Raw genomic sequence first — 22141 nt, 5'->3', positions numbered from 1 at the left:
GGGTTTTGGGAGTCTGGAATATTTGCCTCTCTGATTGTAGGCCAGCAGAGGCACCTGGATGATTTAATATTTGAGAAGTTCTCCCCAGAACTGTCAGGCAAACTAGCAAAAACGAAGTCGGACAAATTAACTATTTGATTTTTGAGACTTTATTTTTCTTTTAGCTATAGGCCTATGTGATAAAAAAAGTCTTGATATGAGCTTCACTTTTCAATTGACTATATTAAGTCCCAAAGTGCTGCAGTCCTTTACCTCGCATGTATTCCTGATCACATTTGACAATCCCCCAATCTCCCCCTCTCAAACCCACCCCTGCCAGCCTGTCAGTCTGTCAGCGTAGCGTGAGAAAGCTGTCGTGTGTCTCGGAGTTAGCCCATGTGATAGCCTCCCCAAAAGGTAGGAGTCGTGGCAGCTAGGGACTCCGGTCGGGTGACGACTTCTGCGCCTGGGTGCAGGGTGTAACCTCTGGGGCTGTCACTCTGACACGAGGGCAGGTCGGCAGTCTGACTGGTCAACCTGTCAATGAAAGCGAGAGCGTAAACGACACAACTCCAGAACTGTCACCTGATGATGATGATAACGAGTCTTTTTTTTTTTTCTTCTTTATATTTGTTTTACAAAATTGATCGCACCTAGCAAAGCAAAATGTATGTTACTTAAGAGTGTGTGTGTTTAGGTAATTCAATATCTCATGTTGTAGCATTTACCCATAAATACTATACAATCCATGTACCATTGGATTCATACTCAGGTTTCGGACATACCAAAAAAATGCTAAGCTAACCTCCACAAAAACAGTGAAAAAAGCCCAGTTATCTCCAACCACAAAAATCCAAGTAGCTCATTCATTACCTGCCAATTTATGTTTCGATGCCTCAATTTCATGGTCCACGGAGGGTTTAACCTCTTTGGCACTGGCTGTATTTGTGCTTACATTAGCTGCAGTTTTTTCAAACGTAAGGCTATTAAACCCGTTACACTTCCTGAGTTTTGGATGCATGTTGAATTTGAACAGGTGTTTCCTCAGGTAGCTTGTGTTTCCCTGGCCAGCTTTGCATTTCACATTACAGCTATTGCAGTGAGCATTGTCTGTCCAGTGTAAACAACGGCGCTACCGCTTTGGTTTCTTGATTGCCCTGAATGTGTTGGAACGCACCCCTTGAACTCGTTTCGATGTAGTCATGCGCTCTCTCGCTTCCTCTCCAACTCTAGCACCTGACAATTGCAGAGATAATGTATAAATTATTCTCTATTTTTATGTAATCTAATGTTAGGAGTTTCAATTTCATGGTGTTTCTTGTTTATGCTTCATGAAACAATCTCCCGCTGATTTGTTTTCCACATGAAACTGATTTAATTGTATTTCTGATAACAGGATGCAACCGGATTCAGCTTAGCACCTTCTCTGATTTCCCTGTTTTCATATTTGCATACGTGACTTTAACTCAATTATCGCCCTTCCTTAACCCCTCATTCTTAACTCCTCATTCAACGCATCTATTCGCTCAGTAAACGGATTCGGCCCCATGTCAGTGTTACTGTGTCCGAGCAGTGTGTCTTGTTTTCAGGTGGCCAACCTGGCGTGTTCCATCTCCAACAACGAGGAAGGAGTGAAGCTGGTCCGTATGGCCGCCTCCCAGCTGGAGGTGCTGTGCCCCCAGGTACCTGACTGTTCACTTCCAGACCACACTGTCATACCCTTCTGCTGCACCCTTGCACTCCCAATTCTCTATTTATCTTTTTACCACTTTACTTGTCCAGTACTGGGAATACCTAGAATCAGAATCTTAAGGTGTTTCTAAGCCAGTCCACATCTTGTGTGTTGCGATTTCCAAAGAAAGTGTTAAAATTGAAAATTTGATGTGTTCCCAATTTTGACATTATCTCCTCAGAACCCCTTTACAACTGCCAAACTCTAGTGCCTTTTCGGCAAATCGGTTCGTTCAGAACTCACCAATACACTACATTTTCACTTTTTCAATTTCCTCCAATGACACCAATTCATTATTTGCTCTATTATCCACCAAAATGTGTGTCTTTAACAAAAACAAGTACCGTACAACTACGAGCCGCTCTTATTTTAATCCTGTACTTTAAATGTCTCTAATCACTCAAAAGAATGACTACATGTTGTAGTCCAACCCACTGCTGGTGTCCGTTTGTGTTTGATGGAGATCGTGCAGTCAACCTATTCCAATGTTGTAGCTGAAGGCTTTGCTCTAATGGAGCTTTAATGGTTGTAATTGGGTGATTGCAGGTGATTAACGCGGCCTTGGCTCTGGCTGCCAAGCCCAACAGTAAAGTTGCCCAGGACAACATGGACTTGTTCAAGGAGCAGTGGGAGAAGCAGGTCCGCATCCTCACTGACGCCGTGGATGACATCACATCCATTGATGACTTCCTCTGTGTGTCTGGTGGGTGTCCGATCCATGCGTGTTAGAGACATTGTTTATTTTCTCCCAATAGGTAAACTTAAATCATTTTGTAGAGTAGAAAGGAGGTTGCCTGCACCGTATTGGAAGAATGCCTCAACTGACAGTCTTCAGAGAAAAATGTGCCATGCGTTTAAGAGCAAACGAGCAGAGCATGCAGTGGACCAGTGGTATCCATCTTTCCAATGAGAGCCATATGTACAAAGGTTAAATGGGTTCTGTAAACCAGAGGTAAGAACAAAAGGCCCCGATACATCAGCAGAACTAGCTCTTCTATTGACGTGCTGTCATGCGTGCAAAGACACCAAGTGTTTGTGTAAAACTGTCAGGCATGCTCTTATCAGTTCTCTTTAAGCATCAGAGTAGAGCAGAGTCGTTTCACCTCGAACCAAGAACAGATTGCAGTAACACAGACAATATTCCCATTTAATATGCTTGCTATTAATAAGCCTTCTGAGCATTTGGCTGCAGTCTTCTCCCTGCTGCCATTCCATCAACCCTCAGCCCTCTTGAGCCAGGGACATTTCAAACTGAGTGAGATGGCTGAGGGACATCAACTTAGCATTTCATTCATTGCCGGCACATACCCAACCCATTCTTTGTTTTTAAAGAGGCTAGATTACAAAACGGTCTCAGTATTCAGGCTATGGGACAGCCGTTATTGCATATAGACCGCAGTAGTTCATGTTTAATGTTGGTACTCTTTCTCCATGAAAGTAAGGTCGCTGCTATATTTGCGTAATGTAAGTGTAACACAGAAATTCTAAACGCGGGCTGCTTTGTTATCGTTTGTTCGACAGAGAATCACATCCTGGAGGATGTGAACAAGTGCGTCATCGCTCTGCAAGAGAAGGACGTGGACGGTTTGGACCGTACCGCCGGCGCCATCCGTGGCCGCGCCGCCAGGGTGGTCCACGTGGTCACCTCTGAGATGGACAACTATGAGCCCGGAGTCTACACCGAGAAGGTCCTGGAAGCCACCAAGCTGCTGACTAACACCGGTACGTACCTCATGGGAGAAGGACGCCTCTGCAATGCTTAGCTTGGGCATTTTGGTTTATTAGTCATTATTTATAAGGGTGTACCGAAATGGATTTGATTGGAATGATGCTTATCGTCTGTTTGTCATTATTTTCATAAGTGGTTTTTAAGTGGACCTGTTTTACTAATCATGCTAAATTGAGGTTCAAATAACGCTAGTGGTTGAATGACTTTTTAAATGCAAAAACAAAAATAAGGTAAAAAAACAGCAGGGTACGCTATTTTTGAAGCATTAAAATTCGCTTTGCATACAAAAAACAATCTAGTAATCGAATGCCAACAGCAACAAAAATCTCGTATCAGTCGCAGACCTGTAGGAAGCCTGTCCAATAAATGAATTTGCCCAAATTACTTGGATGGCCTAACTTGTCCACCTAACTACCAGGCTACCTGCGTGCACTCTGGGCGTGCACTCTGGGCGTGCACTCTGGGTGTGCACTCTGGGCGTGCACTCTGGGCGTGCACTCTGGGCGTGCACTCTGGGCGTGCACTCTGGGCGTGCACTCTGGGCGCATGACCCGAGTATTACTATAATACGAAAAGTCTAACTTTACGTCCACACCAGGAGCGACCAAAGCGTCAAGGACGCTTTGGTCGCTCACAAAGTTTCGCTGCAAATTTTTCTGTTCGCTTTTGTTGCTCAAGTAGCTCATGACGTACAATTAAATTATGCAGACGCATTTAAAGGAGCCGTATGCTTTTAGTAGGCCCTACAGACAGCCATATCAAAGAGTGAACTCTCCCATACACCTTGGCCATATTGCCGAGACGGTTTTGATTGTTGGATAAAGTGCTTCGACAACAAGTAGGACAGTGATTCCCCCCAATATAAAAAAAATCCTAAAATGTAGGCTAATTACAACCGAGAACAAAAACCCTGCATGCTGTAGTAGGCTAGTTAAAATATGTTTCACTGATCTGCATCTGCAAATCATGATCTTCACTCATTCGTCGCACTCAAAACAAATAGACATTGGCGCACATGGCTAATTTGCATACGTGCGCAGGACTGGTTGGCTCCGCAAGGCAAATAATGGAACATATCTATCTATCTAGGCCTATCTGTCTATCTATCAACGCGTGTCTAGTTTTAATGTGATGTATTGTGTGTATGTCCAGTCAGACTTGTTCTGTGTGGTCTTGTAGGCTACTGTCCTGTGTGGGTCGAACCACCTAAATGGATACCCGACAATTTGTGTCGTTTGGTATTAATAAACACTTGACTAGGCTATCTATCTATCTAGACTATTTAATTAACAATTATTCACCTAAGGCTCCGTGAATAGTGGGGAATATAGGGATAAAAGACAAGAGATATATCCCTCGTCATTTATCCCTCGTCTTGTCGATTAGTTTGTTTATGTGACGATTTCAAAAACTTTTTTGGTTTTATTTAAAGCATGCTACACGCGATTGGTTGGTTAGATTGGTGGCATGGAGAGCAAATGGAGATTCCCGCTTAAATACGAACGTTCTAGATGTATAAATACTCCCGCTTGTCATCACTATCCAAACCACTATGGCGTTTCGATCTCTGAACTGAAAAAGGGTTGGTTCGTACAACACCGGGTGCCCAGTTACAGCCGCGATTAATACTTCAGCCGACATTTTGTTCAGTGAGTGAATAAAGGTAGGTAGTAGGGATGGGCGTGAGGAATCGAGTACTCGAGTACTCCTCGTTACAAATGAACTCGGTTGGTGGACAGGCAAACTCGAGTTTGCATATACACACACAAAGTTTTCTGAAGCAAATGTATCAATTTTCTGTCGGCGCCACTAACGCATGACGTGGGCACAAAGAAAATTAAATGCATCCATTTCCATGGCGCGTTCTGTGCCGTGTGCAGGCACGCCAGAATTCAAAAAGTTAAGAGATGGCGGTTAAAGCAAACCGCAGCGAATAATTTAAATACTTTAAAGAAATAGGAGATCATAAGGTGAAATGTAAAATATGCCAAGCGAAATCGAGCTACCAGAAAGTACTATGCGGCAACATATGCTCCTGAAACACAACGGTGAGTTTGGGAAAGCAGACCCGCAGCAACGGTGAAAGTGAAAGTGTGTCAGCTTTTTTCACCGCCGCAAGACGCAGCTGTAATCCCGGGCGTGTAGAGAAGATCACAACGCTGAGTATTTCCATAGTCCATTTGCTGCCGTTTTATTTGCAGCTTTTTAATTATTTGCAATGGTTAGGCTACTTGTTTCGTTTTTTTTAAACTGTTACAGGCCTTGGTTCGACGTGATTTAAATTGTGAGACGCATATTTATTTTAAGGAAAATGTGTTTTGAACGTTTGCAAAAATAAATAATGAATACTCTGATAATTCTGACTGTTTTGATGGAGAATAAGCATTACATGTTTGGTTGGTAATATTGCCGTTCATCCTCAGGCCTATTCCTGCTGCAGATGCGTTGCATTCTAAAATAGATTTGATTTAACGAGTACTCGATTGATCCTCGAGGAATTCCTTCGATCACTCGAGTTTGGAATTTACTACTCGTGCCCATCCCTAGTAGGTAGGGACCAAAGTGCCTGCTGGTGTTCCCTGGGATCCACGCAAGCGAAGAGCGTCTACATTCCGATTGGCTGTCAGTGTTTGGCCGCTGAAGCGCGTCCTAGTCATTTGCATAAAGTTAAAAAGTTGTCAACTTTTTTTTGACGCTCTGGTCACTCAACTTTGGCCGCTGGTAGCGTTGGTCGCTTTGGTCGCTCTTGCCCATAGAAATTGAATGACTTCCGGCGATTTGGTCGCTCAATTCGCTTCTGGTGTGGACGTACAGTAAGGATACTTATTAAATTTGCTAAAGCGAGCAACTAGTCACCCGTTTTGGTCGAGTGGCTTTGAAGGGAGGGCTGCTATTTATTCCGTGGGATACTCTCCAAATCTAGCCTAATCTCTAAATGTATTCTTCTAAATTGACAAATTTAATTGTTTTTATTTAATACCGTTTTATGACTTGGTGAACTCTTCTGTTAAGAGTCCCCCCCCCCCCCCCCCCCCCCCCCACACACCCCATTTGTAAGTCCACAAGCATATGAGTTCAGTGAATTTAATGGTCTGTCAATTGTGATGGTGAAGTCAAATGGATTACAACAGATGGAACCGGGAGACAATGGGCTCTCCAGGGACACCAAGTATCAGCCTGGAGTGATGAATGGTGAAGAGCATGAAAAGCAAATTTGGGTTCCCACAATCCTTCTCGGTTAGTTTTCCATGGGAGGGTCTCTGTCGGTGTGACCAGAACGTGGTACATTTAGTGGCAGAATAAATAAAGAACTAATAATGAATGACAAAATAAATAACGTTGTCATTGGCAAGAATATCATTGGCAAGGAGCACTTTTTTAATTATGGTGCACAAACGTTTTTAAGAGTAGATGCAAGCTCTGAACTTGTATATTATTTTTTTAACGTCGATTTTTTTTTATTCAATCTATCGAGGAAAATCTTCGATGGATTGCTACTTTTAAGGTAAGTTTAGAGCATTTTATATTTGTGTAAGGAGAGTTCTCTTGTCAGGACCACACAAATAAGGATGGCATAAGAACGATGAATACCACATTTGGTTTTATTTACTACAGCCCCTCCACATTTGAATGCACAAGATCCAATCCCCCAGGTTTTGTACTGCTGATCCTGCTCTCAAACACTGCAATCTCTCACATCCCTCTTCCTCTAACACAAAGGCCAAGCCGAATCCTAAATACTGAGGGGCATTAATGCAAATGGCACCGAGAACCCCCGTGCCTATTAAATCATTACCGGGGCAAAATACTTGCCGCTGGGACAGATTTGTGAGGCATTGCAATGAAAAGCTGCAATGTCACATGCTAAATCAAGTACCCGCCCCCCACCACCACATCCTACATGGCCACCCCACAGGTTAGATGTTGTGCTTGTTTTCGAAAGCCTAACCACACAACACTGATTGCCCTTGCTATTTCTCAAGTGACCATTTGGTTGAATATTCTATCAATGTGGTCAAATCACTAAGTAGTCAAAACAGCACATAAACACATTAAATTTCAAGCTTTTTGCGATCATGACACTTTTCCCAATTTATATGTTAAGGTCAATCGTTTTTTATTAGTTTGTTGCAGTTGAGTGTTGCACAGTGAGTAAGTCCTCAAAAGGGCATAATCGGTGCCTTTGCTACTTCTCCAGGGCTGTATTGTTAATAATTGCAAATGTGCTTCCTCTTGAGAGATTCTGTTTGTGGTTGATGTCAAGAAGCCTTTGATAGCCTGTAACCTTGGGGGAATGTGGCGAATATGGATTAGAGAGGAACTAGAGCAAAGCCTTCCCTTCTTCAGTAAGCTCTCACCATCGCTTCGCAGTGTGTTGAGCACCATAGGATGTTTGTGAGACTATCAGTGCATCTATGGCTTTGTAATGGCTCACTTGGTAGTAACTGCTTTGTTTTCCGCATATTTGTTGACTAGTCAGATGGTAATGAAACCCGGCGCTTCTTGAAGCTGGCTTCAGTGAGAAATGGTAATTTTTCCATTACGTTTCAACGTGCCTTCAGGTGTTCTGTAACGGCGGCTGTGTTGTGTGCTGTAGTTTCTCTCACCGTTTTGGGCTCACTTCGACTTGACACCAGAGTGAAACATTACGTTTTGTATTTATTTGTCCTCCCCTCCTCTGTCCCCTACAGTTATGCCCCGGTTCACTGAGCAGGTGGAGGCTGCGGTGGAGGCCCTGAGTGCCAACCCCACCATGCCTGTGGACGAGAACGAGTTCATTGACGCCTCTCGCCTGGTGTACGATGGTGTCCGGGATATCCGCAAGGCTGTCCTCATGATCAGGGTAAGAAAGATTTAAGGAGTAGTGAATTTTCCCCCTTGAAGTCAGTTGTATGACCTTTTTCAAATCCCCTAGCAGTTGGCTGTTTTGTTAACGCGACCATGAGATTGTTGACCAGCCCAGTGTTTTCATGCATAAATCATCACACCAATACTTTTATCGGTTGCGCTGAAATGTTAATTCACCTTCATGACTCAACCTGGGCCAATAAGAGTCTGTAAATAAGGCTTGCTTGTTGTACTCGCGATGCAATTATCTCTTGAATCATTGTTTACCGTTGACTCTTCTATGAAAGACAATCTACTTTGGGAATACCAAAGCCAATTATAGATGTTAAGATTAAGCAACTAGGGACTTTCCTTTTTACTCTGGGCTTGAACTATCCCCCACTGACGGCATTCTCCTCTTCAAGAAATTCCTTCTCCTTGTCTAGTGCCACTGGTGTAGTGTGTGTGTGGGGCTGGTTTGCCCGCACCAGATGTGTTTTTATGTAATGTTGTGTGTGACTATGCATGTGTGGCCAATGATAAACATGTCTCAGGCAAGTGTCGACCTAATTGGCCAGACCAGCAATGTAGTCCAACAGCCGCCCTATCTCCTTCATGGGTTAATTATCTTTCTAGGGTAAGAGTAGGACTAAAACAGATGGTAGTTTAGTACCGTTGACACGTTGCCTAATGGGCCGACATTAGACTGACAACCATACCTCTGTAACAGAGAAAAACGGAAGGCTCATAAACGCTAACCGTATAACCAGTGCTTAAAATAACCATTTTAATTTGATTTCCAATTTATGACCAGATTACCCGGTAATGTGGTTAAAAGCTGAAGCTCTTTTGCGAGCAAAGCCTAATTATATATTTACTTCATATTGGATTTTGCCATTGTCTTTTGTTATTTGTTCCTCTTTAAACTATTGAACCAAAACGATTAGTCCTGACAAGGCTTTGTGCATACTGCCCTAGTGCTTCTAAAAATCTTCTCGGGGTCCCATTAATAATGCCGTTCGGGCTTAAGACAAACACCCAATGCGAGAAACCATTATGCTGTATTTGCATTATAATAAGTACGGTAATTGATTTAAGACAGTGGGTTTTAATTAGCATTTTTCTACTAGGAGTGAGAGCGAAGGAACTACATTCAGTTTCTCCTCTCCCTCTGCTCCACTCTTGTTATCCAGATTGATTAAGTCGTTAACACGGGCCCCCTGGGGCTGGCTGAGGCCTACCTGGTGTGTGTGTGTGTGTGTGTGTGTGTGTGCGCAAGGGTGGATATGGGTGGGTGTCTTGAAGGGTGCATGTCGGTACCCTAGCGCAGTATATGTGAAAAACCCCTTATGAATCTATCAGCGTCTTGGCCTGCAATCAACAAAGAGCAAATCAATGCTGATCCCTGCTCACTACTGAATTGGCAAAAAAATTGCCTTCCCAGGTGTTTGCCAGGACTTAAGTAACAGGTGTTGGGAGGCAGGCATTGCAGGTTTCATAGTGATAAATCAGCAAGAAAAAGCTCCGCTATTTGTCGGGTCGACCATGGTGGTTCCAACAGTTGCTATGCAGGACCGTGCCACGGCTGGCGTTTGAGTGTAATGGCTTTTCATTGGGCTTTGCAAGACTCTGTAATAAGTTTCTTTGATCTTCCACGTGTTTAGAATGAGGCTGAGGTCAGTGCATCGTGTTATGTAAACTGCAGTGCCGTTTCACATTAATATGCTATAAGTCCAATGAAGTCTAATTTTAAAAAGTATTCTACAGGAACAGATATTATATCGCAAACGATTGCATTAAAATGTCAAACATGACACTATGAAAGCCTACAAGTCATTGAAGGGAAAAAAAAAACATTGGTAAATATATCCAAACGCCGTGTCCGCCAGCTCAAAAACACATGCTTTCAGCGACTGACGTTTGTCTGGAACACATGTGCCCTTGCCACGCGGTGGGTCAACCCTCTATTGAAACAGACAAGCGTGTGGCTTTGGCTACCTAAGACAGACAGTCTTTAACCTCTGTAAGTGGAGCGCTGGCAGGCCTTGTCGGAGGTCCCTTGGGTATGTGTCAGGCGGGCACAACTCTCTCCCACTTACACTGACATCACGGGATCTGCCTCCAAGACATCAAACAAACCGTCTCAAAGTCAGCTGAGCCGCCGACATTGAGATGCAGAGGTCGGACCGCTCTTTTTTTCCTTTTTTTTTTTTTATATATCCTCTCGTACTTTTGCAGTGAGTCAAAGCCCAAGGTGGCTCCGTTGGCTCCGTCCCGGTGGAGAAACAAAAAAGTCCACCGCTCCCCCCCTCTCACAGCAGGGGTGCTGCCCGAGCATTGCGGGGGGAACCGCACCCAACAAAAACAATGCATACCAACTCGTGACTGCCGTCTTCCCCGACGCGAGCAGACAGAAAAACACTGCATAACCCCAAAGCTCACATTTCCAATCTCATTTCCCACCCCGCGCCAGCCTTGTCACGTCTCTGGCTCCCCTGCTCGGCACACACCACAGGGTATCATCTCGGAGTCTCCCACGTCTGCAGGCTATCAGCGCGCAGGCCACAGCAGGTGTTGTCTCTGCACCGCTGAACACCGTAGCCGGGGCTGAAAGGGTTTGCCCGTGATTCAGTGTTGCTCTGTAACTCAAACTATAGCCCCCTCTCCCCCTGGCAACCGGCACGTCTCTGTATTCCATAAAGGAGGCAGCGGGGTGGTGCGGAGAGAGCTGTGGCTATTTTTAGCTTCCAAAAGGTTCAGAATCCATTAAAGATAGGTTGGCGCGGCAGGGCTTTGAGACGACAGGATAAGCGTGTGTCATGGCACAGGCATGGTAGATGCGTCTTCATCTCTTCAAATATCAGCCTCCCCCGGCCCACGTGCCCCCCCCCCCCAAATGTATGTTCATGTCTGCACGGCGGTGACTACCTTGTTTGGTTTGGGTGTTCGGCTCCACGGAGCTCTGAGAGATTGAGTATTGTTTGCTTTCTGCCATTTACCGTAAAATAAGGTTGGTCACGGTTTGGGGCAGGGCACGGGAAACGGATCATGATCAGGTGGCTCAGCATGCAGAGTGCAATTGAATTTATGCTGCAGCATCCTCTGCCCACATAGTGGAGACAGATGGGATGCTGATTGAGGCGGTTTACCCCCAATATGCTCCAGACCAGTTTGTACCTTAATTCCTCCCCCTCAAAATGCAAAGGCAGCACATTACGCACTCATTCCAAATGGATCAAGGCGTTCGTCTCCCGGTAGGATATGGTCTGCTGGGCCCTTGTCTGGAGGACATTCATCTGACGCCATCGTAGCTGGCGGTACCAAAATATACGTATCATGCTTGTTTAACACATCATTCCTCCCTTTTCTTCACTACTTTCTTCTTCCATGCTCCCCGCCCTTCTCTTCTCTCGCTGTCTCCTGGCAGACCCCTGAGGAGTTGGACGACTCAGACTTTGAAACAGAGGACTTTGATGTGCGCAGCAGGACCAGCGTGCAGACTGAGGATGACCAGCTTATTGCTGGCCAAAGTGCCAGGGTGAGTGCTTGTATTTTTATAATATATATTTCTATATATACATCCATACCAAGTTGGCTGCAGACAGGCCGTATACTGAAATTGTATCGCCCGGGCTCCCTGCATTTTTAGCGGAACATACAATGTTTCTCTGTGGCAGCTTCTGCCATAACATGCCATAGCTCTTCGAGTCTTTGAACATTTATTTACTTATTCTGTTGGCAAGGCTACTTGTTTATTCTGGAATCTTTGGTCTGTGGCACACTACCAGTTCAAGGTGTGTATCTTGAACTAAGAATCTCTTGATTTAAATTCTGAGGAACCAGTGGGTTGTTGGCCCTTCTTAACTGTGTTGGGATAAAATTCCATCCTAAGATGGTATTCATTCATGACTAATACACAGGGATATTATGCGCCCAACTATAATCTTTGGTTATTCATTTAGAGAATGCAATCTCCTGGCTCATATCCAAGTTGGTTGATTTAAAAATAAAATAAAAATAATTATACAATACATGGGTTGTATTGCCTTTTGTAACTTAAATACTACACCATTAACCATCCAACATCTTTCTGTACACTTCAAGCGTTCATGACTTCATTTAACTTAAAAACCGCATTAGATGAAACCAAGATAGGCTCACTCACCTGAAAAATACATTACTGCTGTGCTTTCCATGGATCCCCAAATACTGCCAGAAGTGTTTTATCTAGGTGTGCGTTTATTGACTTTTCATTCACTGTAGACACTATATAACCAATGCCCTGGATTAGCTAATGGCCAGTCCCCACTGTATTGGGCCATGTTGACCATCATTGACTGCGTTTGACCGCAGGGCTTGTGTCACACGATCTATCTTTGTTCAACATGTAATGATTCAGGAGCCACTATAGCTCTGAAATCTATATGTTCTGCTTTGTTTAGTATAGGATAAAATCCCAATGTCCCTCCGGAAATATTTGTTCATATAGATGGCATGAAAGTCTTGAGCTTCCTTTCATTGAAACAATAAAAAATTCCAATCTGTCAGTTGTCTGTAGAGACCAAATTAAAACCCTCTCATCGAACAATAGGACTCCTGTTGCTCGCTCTTTCTTTTGAGAAGGTGTAGTCAAGTGTGACTTAAAGCCTTTACTGCTATTATCACCGGTTTTGTCTTGCAAAATGCTACATACTTAGCGACACTAGTGAGGAACTGGATAAACTATCTTTTCTTATTTATATTTAAATGTATTCTCTACACCATTTTCCCCATATAGCTCAGTTTTTCTGTTTTTCACATATTTCTAATTTTCTGAAATAATATGCATTTCCTCATTGGAAGAGCAATTTTGTTGAGTGTTATCTTGGTGCATTTGCATTTACTCTTCAATCATTGTTGATTGTACAAAAATCCAGAGGGAATCATTAATTAAATATAACGGCTTAGAAGTGTGTGATGCTATATTTGACCTTCTTCCATTAAGTAGGTGGCCACTCTGGCCTGAAATGCACATTCATTACAGGTCCACACACCTCTTGGGTTGCTGCCCTTTAACTACCCAGTCTAACAGGAAGAACAAGAGCCAAATGATAAACACCTTTGCACAGGATATTAAGTACTGCTTTATCAATGCCCTGCTATTGATCTCTTCTAATGACCAGAGTGAAATAAATGTATATTTTCCTTCAACGATCTGACCGGAGTCCTCAGTCTCGCTCTCGCTCCGTAGTGTAATGTGTGAGTCTCATGGCTTTGTAGAGAAGGGTTGTGAACCCGGTCCTCACAGCAGGAAATGAAACCTCTAATGATTTCACAGACCCCACTTAGCCAGGGGCCAGGCAGTGAAATGCTAAGCCCGGTGAGGTGGCTGTTGATGACTGTTATCTATGGAGAGGACAGCTTTCATCTACTTTCTGTGCACTTTAGAAAGAGTTGAATGAGAAAATACTATCTTCTTTGGCAAGTAGTTAATTTTCCACCCCAAAAATAAATAAATGTATGTCCTCCTTTCAAAGGCACATTATTCACCTTCAGCCTATCTGAAGTTTAGTTTTTAAGAAAAATATAAAACAAAACATTTTTGTTTTTATCAAGGGATGCTTGAACATTTTTATTTTACCAGTTATTCAAAGAAATCTCACTGAAGGAAACTGTTGTACTGGACGGGGTGTAAAAGTAATGCACTTCTCTAATCTCTGACACCATGTCCCATCCCGCTGGTAACAAACAACCCTTCATCCTTGGTAGCTGGAGGCTATTATTAAAATATAAGTAGGACTTGCAAAGACCGCCCTGACATTGCTTTGTTCCATTGGGCTCCACTCAACTCACTGTGCCTGTCCGTCCATCAACCCCTCCAGGCTATCATGGCCCAGCTTCCCATGGAGCAGAAGGCAAAGATTGCAGAACAGGTGGCCAGCTTCCAGGAGGAGAAGAGCAAGCTGGACGCCGAGGTGTCCAAGTGGGACGACAGTGGCAATGACATCATCGTGTTGGCCAAGCAGATGTGCATGATCATGATGGAGATGACGGACTTCACCAGGTAAGCCTGATCCACTATGTGTGGGTGTGGGTCGGTGGGTGGTTAGGTGGGTGGCTCGGTGGGTGTCCACACGAGCCACTTGCACATGAATTGGTATCCATAGTGTGCCTTGCTATCCTGTTCCTATTTTAGTAGACGGAAGCGTTTTAGTCTGTCTTTGACATCACCATGGTGATTTGTTCACCCCACTGATCTGCATGTGTTGTGTTAGTCACCCCTCGCATTGATATTCACACGGTTGTGCAACAGCAGCAGAATGCCTCCAGACGGAACACATTCTCAAGTTCAGACTTTGTCAAACACAATCAGCCAGATACGGCCCTGGTTGTTTCCCATCAACAAAATAGTGCATACATAGGCCCTCGCTTGAACAGTATATGTTTCCCAGGTCAACCTCTGAAATGAATTTGATCTCTTTTTATCTTCTCTTCTACTAGTGATACGTAGCAAGTTGTACCTCTCCATCACCAGTATCTGTAGTGTGTAGAAATGTTCAATGGAGAGCTTTTCTGATTAGATCTGACCAGTGACCGGTTCACTGCTTTCTATCTCCTGGACACAATCCAGTGTCCTGTCTATATTCATTTTTCCCCTCGGCAACCCTGCTTTTACTTTTTGACTGATGCAGTAAATGCCCTCCATTTACCCTGGGTTATGTTTCCCATTTGATTTGTAGAAATCTGATAAGTGGATGTCAGACATGAGTACAAACTTCCAATACATTATTTCACTTCAAGGCCATTTGTTGTGATGTCAGGTTGGTCGGGTGTGGAGCGATGTATCCTCCCTATTCATGTCTGATAGAAATGTTTACGTCATTTAGTTACAGTAGTATAGACAAAGAGACTCAAAGAAATGTTCCCCGACCCAGTGTTGCTCTCACTGTGCAACAGCAGCATTAGTAGGTAAGAAATCGACACATTGAAAGTTATGGACATAATAATGAGAGAAAACACAAGTACAGGGAAGGAAAACAAAATGACCAAATACCAAACGGGTATCATAACAATTCCCCTGCAGTGTCTCTGGAGACTAGCATGCCCCTTTTCCTGTCATTCTTAGTGAGACGAGAAGGAAATCTGGCTTTTGGATGTAGCCATATTTTGCAGGATATATTTTGGTTGAAATATAGGGGTAAAGGGCAGGCTATGACTGAGGGAAAGGTTAGATAATTTTTGTGGCCGCCAGAAGATTCTGCAATACTGCTTTGAATGCAAGAAGCTACTCCCGTTTACATGGTACTGTGGGGGTCTAGCTCAAATTTACCTATTGCACGAATGCAGTATGCATGACCATATTTTTGCTTCTATCTTCTTGCAAAATGTCCTCCAAAAAGTTTTGTGAGGGGACATCTTGTGCACAAAACTGAGTCACAGTAGTAATAACGGTGAAAGCCATTCAATGAACGCAGTGTTCTCCCAGCCACGTTACGCATCACAACAAACTTTGAACAAGAAAATGGTGGTAGAGAGTACGGAACCCGTAAAGGGACATGGGGTAAAAACAATGCTTTTAACGTTTCTCGTGAGGACGAGAAAAATATCTTGTGCGCACGAGAAAGTATCATACGCATATCACTGGCAGTGTGTGCGTGTGTGACGTCAGTGAGTGAGTGGACGAGCGAGGAGAGCGAGCGGTAGCGACACATTACTAGTATGCAAGTCATGTCTCATCTTTACCAAAGTTACAGATTTTTCTCCTCGCACAATGTAAATGCTAGTTGTGGTGTTGACCACAAGTGGCCTCACTTGCAGAAACACTATCTTCATTTGCAAAACAAGAAACCTTTATCGATATTACAATGGAATTGATTCGTCATGCTTTGTTTATGCCCAATGCAAACTTAAATGCTCCATGTAATGTAGTCGGAACAAAACTATGCATTTCCCATTCATGACTATTGCCCTCTTTGCGAATGCACGATTGCGTTTTCAGTGGGTGTTTGCAATTTTACTAGACCCTACTAGTATGAGGTATCTGTGCAAAGATTCAATGCAAAGATCTGATATCCACAACCCTAATGAAACGTGCTCTATATTCAAGAAAGGTCCTTCTTTTGTTCATCACATTCTCTCAAAAATAGAAGCTTGTTTGGCTGTTCCTAACTTAGAAAATGGATTATGAAGCAATAATGATGTTCTAATGACCCTGAGCTAATAGTCCACACCATTCAGTAACTGTAATCAATCAGATTTTTCCTCATTATCTGCTGATGCTTATTATCGGCAGTGGGAGAAACATTATTGCTGCATATTTATTGCCAGGACTCCAATTCCCTGTAGAAAAACACAAAATCAATAATGAGCCTTTTTGTCCCTTTATTACAAACACAAAGATGGATGTCTTTGCATGGAGGATGTTTTGTTTCTGATGTTTTCGTCTGTCTTAATAGCCAAAAGTGGCTGTTAATCTCTCAATGCCCGTGTGCCTCTGACCATATATCTTAACAGCATGTCTGTGCTCTCAGATTTAGCATTAGCATAGAAGGTCACTAGATGGGTTTTTCGGCCTGCACCCAAATTATTGCCCCTTCAACCTTGAGCTGGCACATAGCTTTGCCAAGGTTAATGCTACGTGAGGAAATTGATCTAGGCCCTTGTCCTGACCTATCTGCCGACAGGAGGGATTCTAGCTCCTACTTAGCTTATGGCTACATCTTGGCTGTCATGAATAAGGAATGTGCTTTTGGAAGCATGCAGCGTATTTGGGAGCCACCTGTCTAAAGGCGCTGTGTGCTTATGGTCTAGTGTGGATGCCGCCCATCTGGACTCCCGAGGCTGTCAGTGGTGTGGACCCACCAGTACCTTTTCTAGGGCTGTAGCAAGAATATGTGTTATAATTAAAAGGGTAAATCTGGAGCCCCCCCTTGCGCTCTTCCTTCCCGGTTACTGGCCAGTATTTGAAATCAATTTGCATAGGGAAAGCCAGATATGTAGAGGCGTTTTAGCTGGTACTGCATACTTTAATCTAGCCCTCGTGCATATCTATTGCATATTAAAGAGCCGGCGGGCCGTCCAACAACAACAAATCAATTTTTGGCTGTATTTACGAGATGATTCCACTGCAGAAGTTTAATCACTGTTAAAGCGACTGCTGTGTCAAGCCGTGATCCAAATCCTAGTTCTCTAAGTTGTTTTTGTCCTGTCCCGACCCCCCCCCCCCCCTCTAAACTCATTACAATAGGCGTAGCTCTGTCTCCAGGGTCAGTCCCTCTCTCTTGGGAGTTCCCAGTCTGTGCTGTGACGCATGACCCCTCGCGGCTCCTGACGGGCTCTGTGGCAGAGGGGAGGGCAGAAGAGGGGATGGCTGGGAGATTGGATGGAAGGGGCAGCGAAGAGAACAAAATTCCATCTGTTCTGGGGTTGGATGGCTCATTTTTTTAGCCTGGAGAGAGGAGCTTTGAATCCAATTTATGCCTCTTGCCAACTGTGTCCCAGAGTCCCTTGTGGGGACGCGACGCTGGCAAATAACACAGTGGGTTGGGTCAGGAGTGGGCGTGCTCACGGTAGGACTACCGCAAGGTCCTGAAGGAGAATGGATACGTTTATAATGGAAGTGGGAGAGTGGGTGCATTGATTTATTAGGTTTTAAGACATCATCATCATTTACCTACATCTATCATCTACTGCTCTTTCCTTTCCCTTTGCCACTTCATCAACGGCAAAGAAATGGGCAGACAAATGCAGAGTGGGTGGTGTTTTCTGTGTTCCCCATACCATCTGGATGCGCTCGGCTCAGACTACATGGAACAAGTCATCTCGTTTTTGTTACCCATCAGATAAAGCCTGGGAAGACACTTGTGGTGGGTGGGGCAGAGACCAAACAAGCCAACACAGCAGGATTTGACAGCCCCGTATCTGATAGGCGAACAAGCGCCCGGCAGTGTCCACAGCCAGCGCTGATGTGATGGCCTTCAAACTGAAGGCTGTGCCCCTGAGTTTAAATGCGTTGTAAACCGTTCACAGTCCCGGCCGATGAAAATGGTGTGTGTGTGTGTGTGTGTGTGTGGCCGAGAGTCAATCACGTGGCTTTGTGATTTCGCAGTGACCAATACCTATATATCAGACTGCTCTGTTAATCTCGGCTGGCTGTCCCAAATAATAAAAATACCCCTATCAAAATCACAGGAGCTCCTTCACCAATTACCTTTTTCATCTGTTGTTTTCTCTTTTATTTATCAACAGGGGGAAGGGGCCACTGAAGAACACATCTGATGTCATCAGTGCTGCGAAGAAAATTGCAGAGGCCGGATCAAGAATGGACAAGCTGGGTCGCACCATCGCCGATAATGTAAGGATAAAACGAAACCCAAACATAAGCATGGATTGTGCCATGCCGAATGACACTCTTCACCTTGAAACATATAAACCAGCTAAGCAGCCATGCCCTGGACATGCCCAGGATGTCATGAGGGCATTCCAGGCCAAAACGACTGTAAATTTAGTTCTGGTCTTGGAAATTTGCTCCAACACACAAAGGTTAATTACTAGCTTCAGCTGCAGCCAGCAATTCAATTGGGCACCCAAGACTTCTGCTGGGATGGACTTGTTCCAAAGTTCAAACTCTTCACATATGTTAATATGACTATTAATTGGTCTATATTTTGAAGTTTGTCACAATGCATTTCACCCTTCCAATCTCTCTTCTATAAATGCTTCCAAGGCCTGACTCGTACATGAAGTCAGTCTTCGTCTGTGGTGTAGTGCAGACTCACTCCGCAGTGGGTTACATTAACGACTCTCTGTGTACGGTACATTTCAACATGCAGCCCTCAGAACGGAGTGTAAATAATTGTCTATGAACATGCCGCTCGGGGGGCGAGCAATGCGTTCTAAAAGAGGGATAACCACCCAGATGTAATATGTGACGATAATGCCAGTGGATTTGTGATGCTAAGCTACTTTGTTGGCTGAAAATGAGACATCTGTCTATGTTGGCTATAGTAACGTTCTATCACGCTCTCAATTGCATAGCTGAATTCGCCAGAGCTAGGCTCAGTTATGTTTATAACCGTGAGAATAGACGCAGTTGACTTGGCAAGTGGAATTATTTTCTTGTGGATGATGCAGGAAATACTAGTGTGCCAGGTGCAATAACTTCATTGCATTCAGAGCCCTTTGTGAATATTCTCACAAAAAAGGTCATTCCAGTTGCATTTTACCTTGTCCCTGTCCTTTTGTCTAGGACGATAACCAAATGAATTTCAATATATCTGCCACAGCTGCCCCCCCCCCCCCCCCATTCACCTTGATATTTAATTTACCATTAAGCCTCATACTGACCATGTACAACAGTACACCCATTATCGCTTTTCTCTCTCAATAATGACCTCGTTGGAACTCAACCAACGGTTCGGGAGCACTTTGATGCAGAGTTGACTCGGTGGAGACCACAGACCGCTCTCCTTTTCATCTGCCATTCCCCAATTCCCTACTCCATCGTCTTTCCACCTTCAATCCCTTACCCTGAGGACTCTGCTCCCTGACACTGGAATACACATATTCAATTATCTATGGCTTCATATTTCACTTAAATACCAGGACCGTACCACTCCTGTGGGAGAGGCCGGACATGATTTATCCCCCCCCTGTCTGCTCGTGTGCCACCTCCCGCACAAAGTGGGTCTCTGTGGCAACGCTGCCGTTGCAATATGTATACTATGTGTTGTTAAATCATGGAGAGATTTAACGGTGATGCTGGCAGCAAGACGCGCTTGTCAGATTGAGGTTGACATGGTCCTCCCCTGTGAAGATGCCTCTCTTCACTACAACACAGAGGTCTACCAGATGAGTGTTTTTCCCCCCCTTTCTGTACATGCAAAGGCGTGTGTGTGTGTGTGTGTGTGTGTGAGACGTGTATGTGTGTGAATGTGTGTCAGGATAACAGTTTCACAAGCAGTTTGAAACGGTTGCTTTAAGAATTTTATTTAAACATACATTGAGTTGTCAGTACTTCTCCCAGTTTAGCGAGGGTTCAGTCAAGCACAATAAACTAACCGCTACTCTATAACCGCATGTCATGCTTTTAGCTGCTTGCCCTGTTTAGCCATTCTCTTTGAATCACAAATCTTGTGCCATTATTTAATCTGATTTAACAGTGGGGATGTGCATACAACAGGAAGCTATTGCATAATTAATGTACGATTCTTTTGCTATTGCATTCATTGTGCCAATTGTTTTGGCATGTAACTGAGTGTTAGGAATAAAATGTATTGTGCCAGGGCATTTGTCAAATATTTACCACTCTGAAAGTTTCATGAGGAAAAGTGTTAAACAGTAAAACATAAGGTTTACCCACAGGCAATATTTATTGAAATGAATATGGAAGGTAAGGTAACGACATAAGGTTAGTTTTAAATATCCAGAATCATCCATGTTGCTAAATAAGCACGCATTTTAATTGCAGCCCGTCATTCTGGAATCGACTGAGTTTACAGTAGAGATTGCGCTTTCATAATCTGACATAATGAGCGGTTGGCCGTCGAAAGGTTGGGCCTTTCTGGTTTAATATTTTATATAAGATGAGCTCTGATTCTCGATTTTCGAGGCCCATGTCTATTGGCAAATCAAAAGTCTTACCTGCTCTGACCTAATTGAAACGGAATATAAAAGTGGAAAGGGCCTTTTTCCTTCATGCCTCAATGCTGCTCTTGCCGCGGTTTATTTCCCTCTAATGAATACAATATAATCCCCCATAGATAGCAGATGGGAAAGTGTGTACGTGTGTGTGTGTGTGTTTGTGTGTGCGACTATGTTTGTTTGCATGCAGGTTTGTTCCCTTATCTGCTGCTGTGCTGCTTCTTAGTTTCCTTTGCCCCTCTTTCTGGGACTTCATGCAGTCAGTAGTTACTGTATAATGTTGTGTACATGTGTACACTATTGGGGTATTTGGGGGACGGTGGGGGGGACGGGGGGAGTTGGAGCACTCTAGTTATGAATAAATGAAGAGCACTGGCTGTTGGAGGTAATGTCTTAGCCAAGAGTCAGAACCCCTCCAGCCCTTCTGAGCCCATGCAGCTGTCTCTGTCCCTGTGTGGACCAAAACACTTCGAGACCAGGCAACACGCAGCTTCTCCGCCTCCACATGTCAGCCAAGAGTCTCAGGACTGCATCAGGCAGCGTGGAGAAGGAGACCGCGGCAGGAGACGGAGGACAAAATAAAAATCATGGGTTTTATGTGCAGCCATCGGGGGGGAAAGATGTTCCTCCTGAGAGCAAAATCCATTAAAGGCGGTTTGCCTTTAATTAGCAGTGTAATTAGCAGGTGTGTTTTTATTATTTTTTTATTTACATATGGGCAGTATATTTTTAGAATCCGTTCTCAACAAAACGGGAGACGCCGTGGGCTCTCCCACACTTGGGCGCACGTGGTGAGCCGGGGATGGTACGCACGCAGCGGTGTTAGCGCTGAGCGAATCACATTCCAGAAGCACCTTCCAGAAGCACATTGAGTCCGTCAGGGGAGGCGAGGCGGCGGTGGAGCTACTCATTAACCTAGGCATATTAATCGCCCTACCCTCTGCGCAGCCTGCCTGAAGGGCCCATGACGGTTCACTCTTCATAGGAGCACATCGGCAGATGGCCCCTGACTGATAGTACAGCATCTCCAGTTTCAGATTAGTCCTCTTTTTTTTACGTGGGGAAAAAAAGATTGTTGGCATGTTGTGTCTTTCAGAGACGCACACGGTGAAGTGCTTCACTGTTGGTTTCTTTGAAAATGTTAACCGTGAGTAATGGACACCTATCCATGTTTAAAGATATTAATGTAGTTACGAGATGAGCTGCAGGATTTAGGTCAGAGCTGTACAAAGGTCTGCAGTGCAGTTTATTAA

The 22141-nt window shown here is 44.1% G+C and overlaps 1 protein-coding gene across 1 annotated transcript in view; it reads left to right on the top strand.

Moving 5' to 3' along the window:
• Positions 1 to 22141, top strand: part of ctnna1 (catenin (cadherin-associated protein), alpha 1) — a 78281-nt gene that overhangs the window by 44580 nt on the left and 11560 nt on the right. The window contains exons 10-16 of the mRNA XM_030367672.1: positions 1569 to 1661; positions 2258 to 2414; positions 3233 to 3433; positions 8132 to 8283; positions 11695 to 11805; positions 14129 to 14310; positions 18495 to 18600. Coding sequence (XP_030223532.1) covers positions 1569 to 1661; positions 2258 to 2414; positions 3233 to 3433; positions 8132 to 8283; positions 11695 to 11805; positions 14129 to 14310; positions 18495 to 18600 — 1002 coding nt within the window. The remainder of the gene's footprint in view (positions 1 to 1568; positions 1662 to 2257; positions 2415 to 3232; positions 3434 to 8131; positions 8284 to 11694; positions 11806 to 14128; positions 14311 to 18494; positions 18601 to 22141) is intronic.

The sequence above is a fragment of the Gadus morhua genome, chromosome 10 (genome assembly GCF_902167405.1).
Source record: "Gadus morhua chromosome 10, gadMor3.0, whole genome shotgun sequence".
NCBI classification, from domain to species: domain Eukaryota; kingdom Metazoa; phylum Chordata; class Actinopteri; order Gadiformes; family Gadidae; genus Gadus; species Gadus morhua.
The sequence above is the reverse complement of the archived record's forward strand: the minus strand, read 5'-3'. Positions and strand labels throughout refer to the sequence as shown.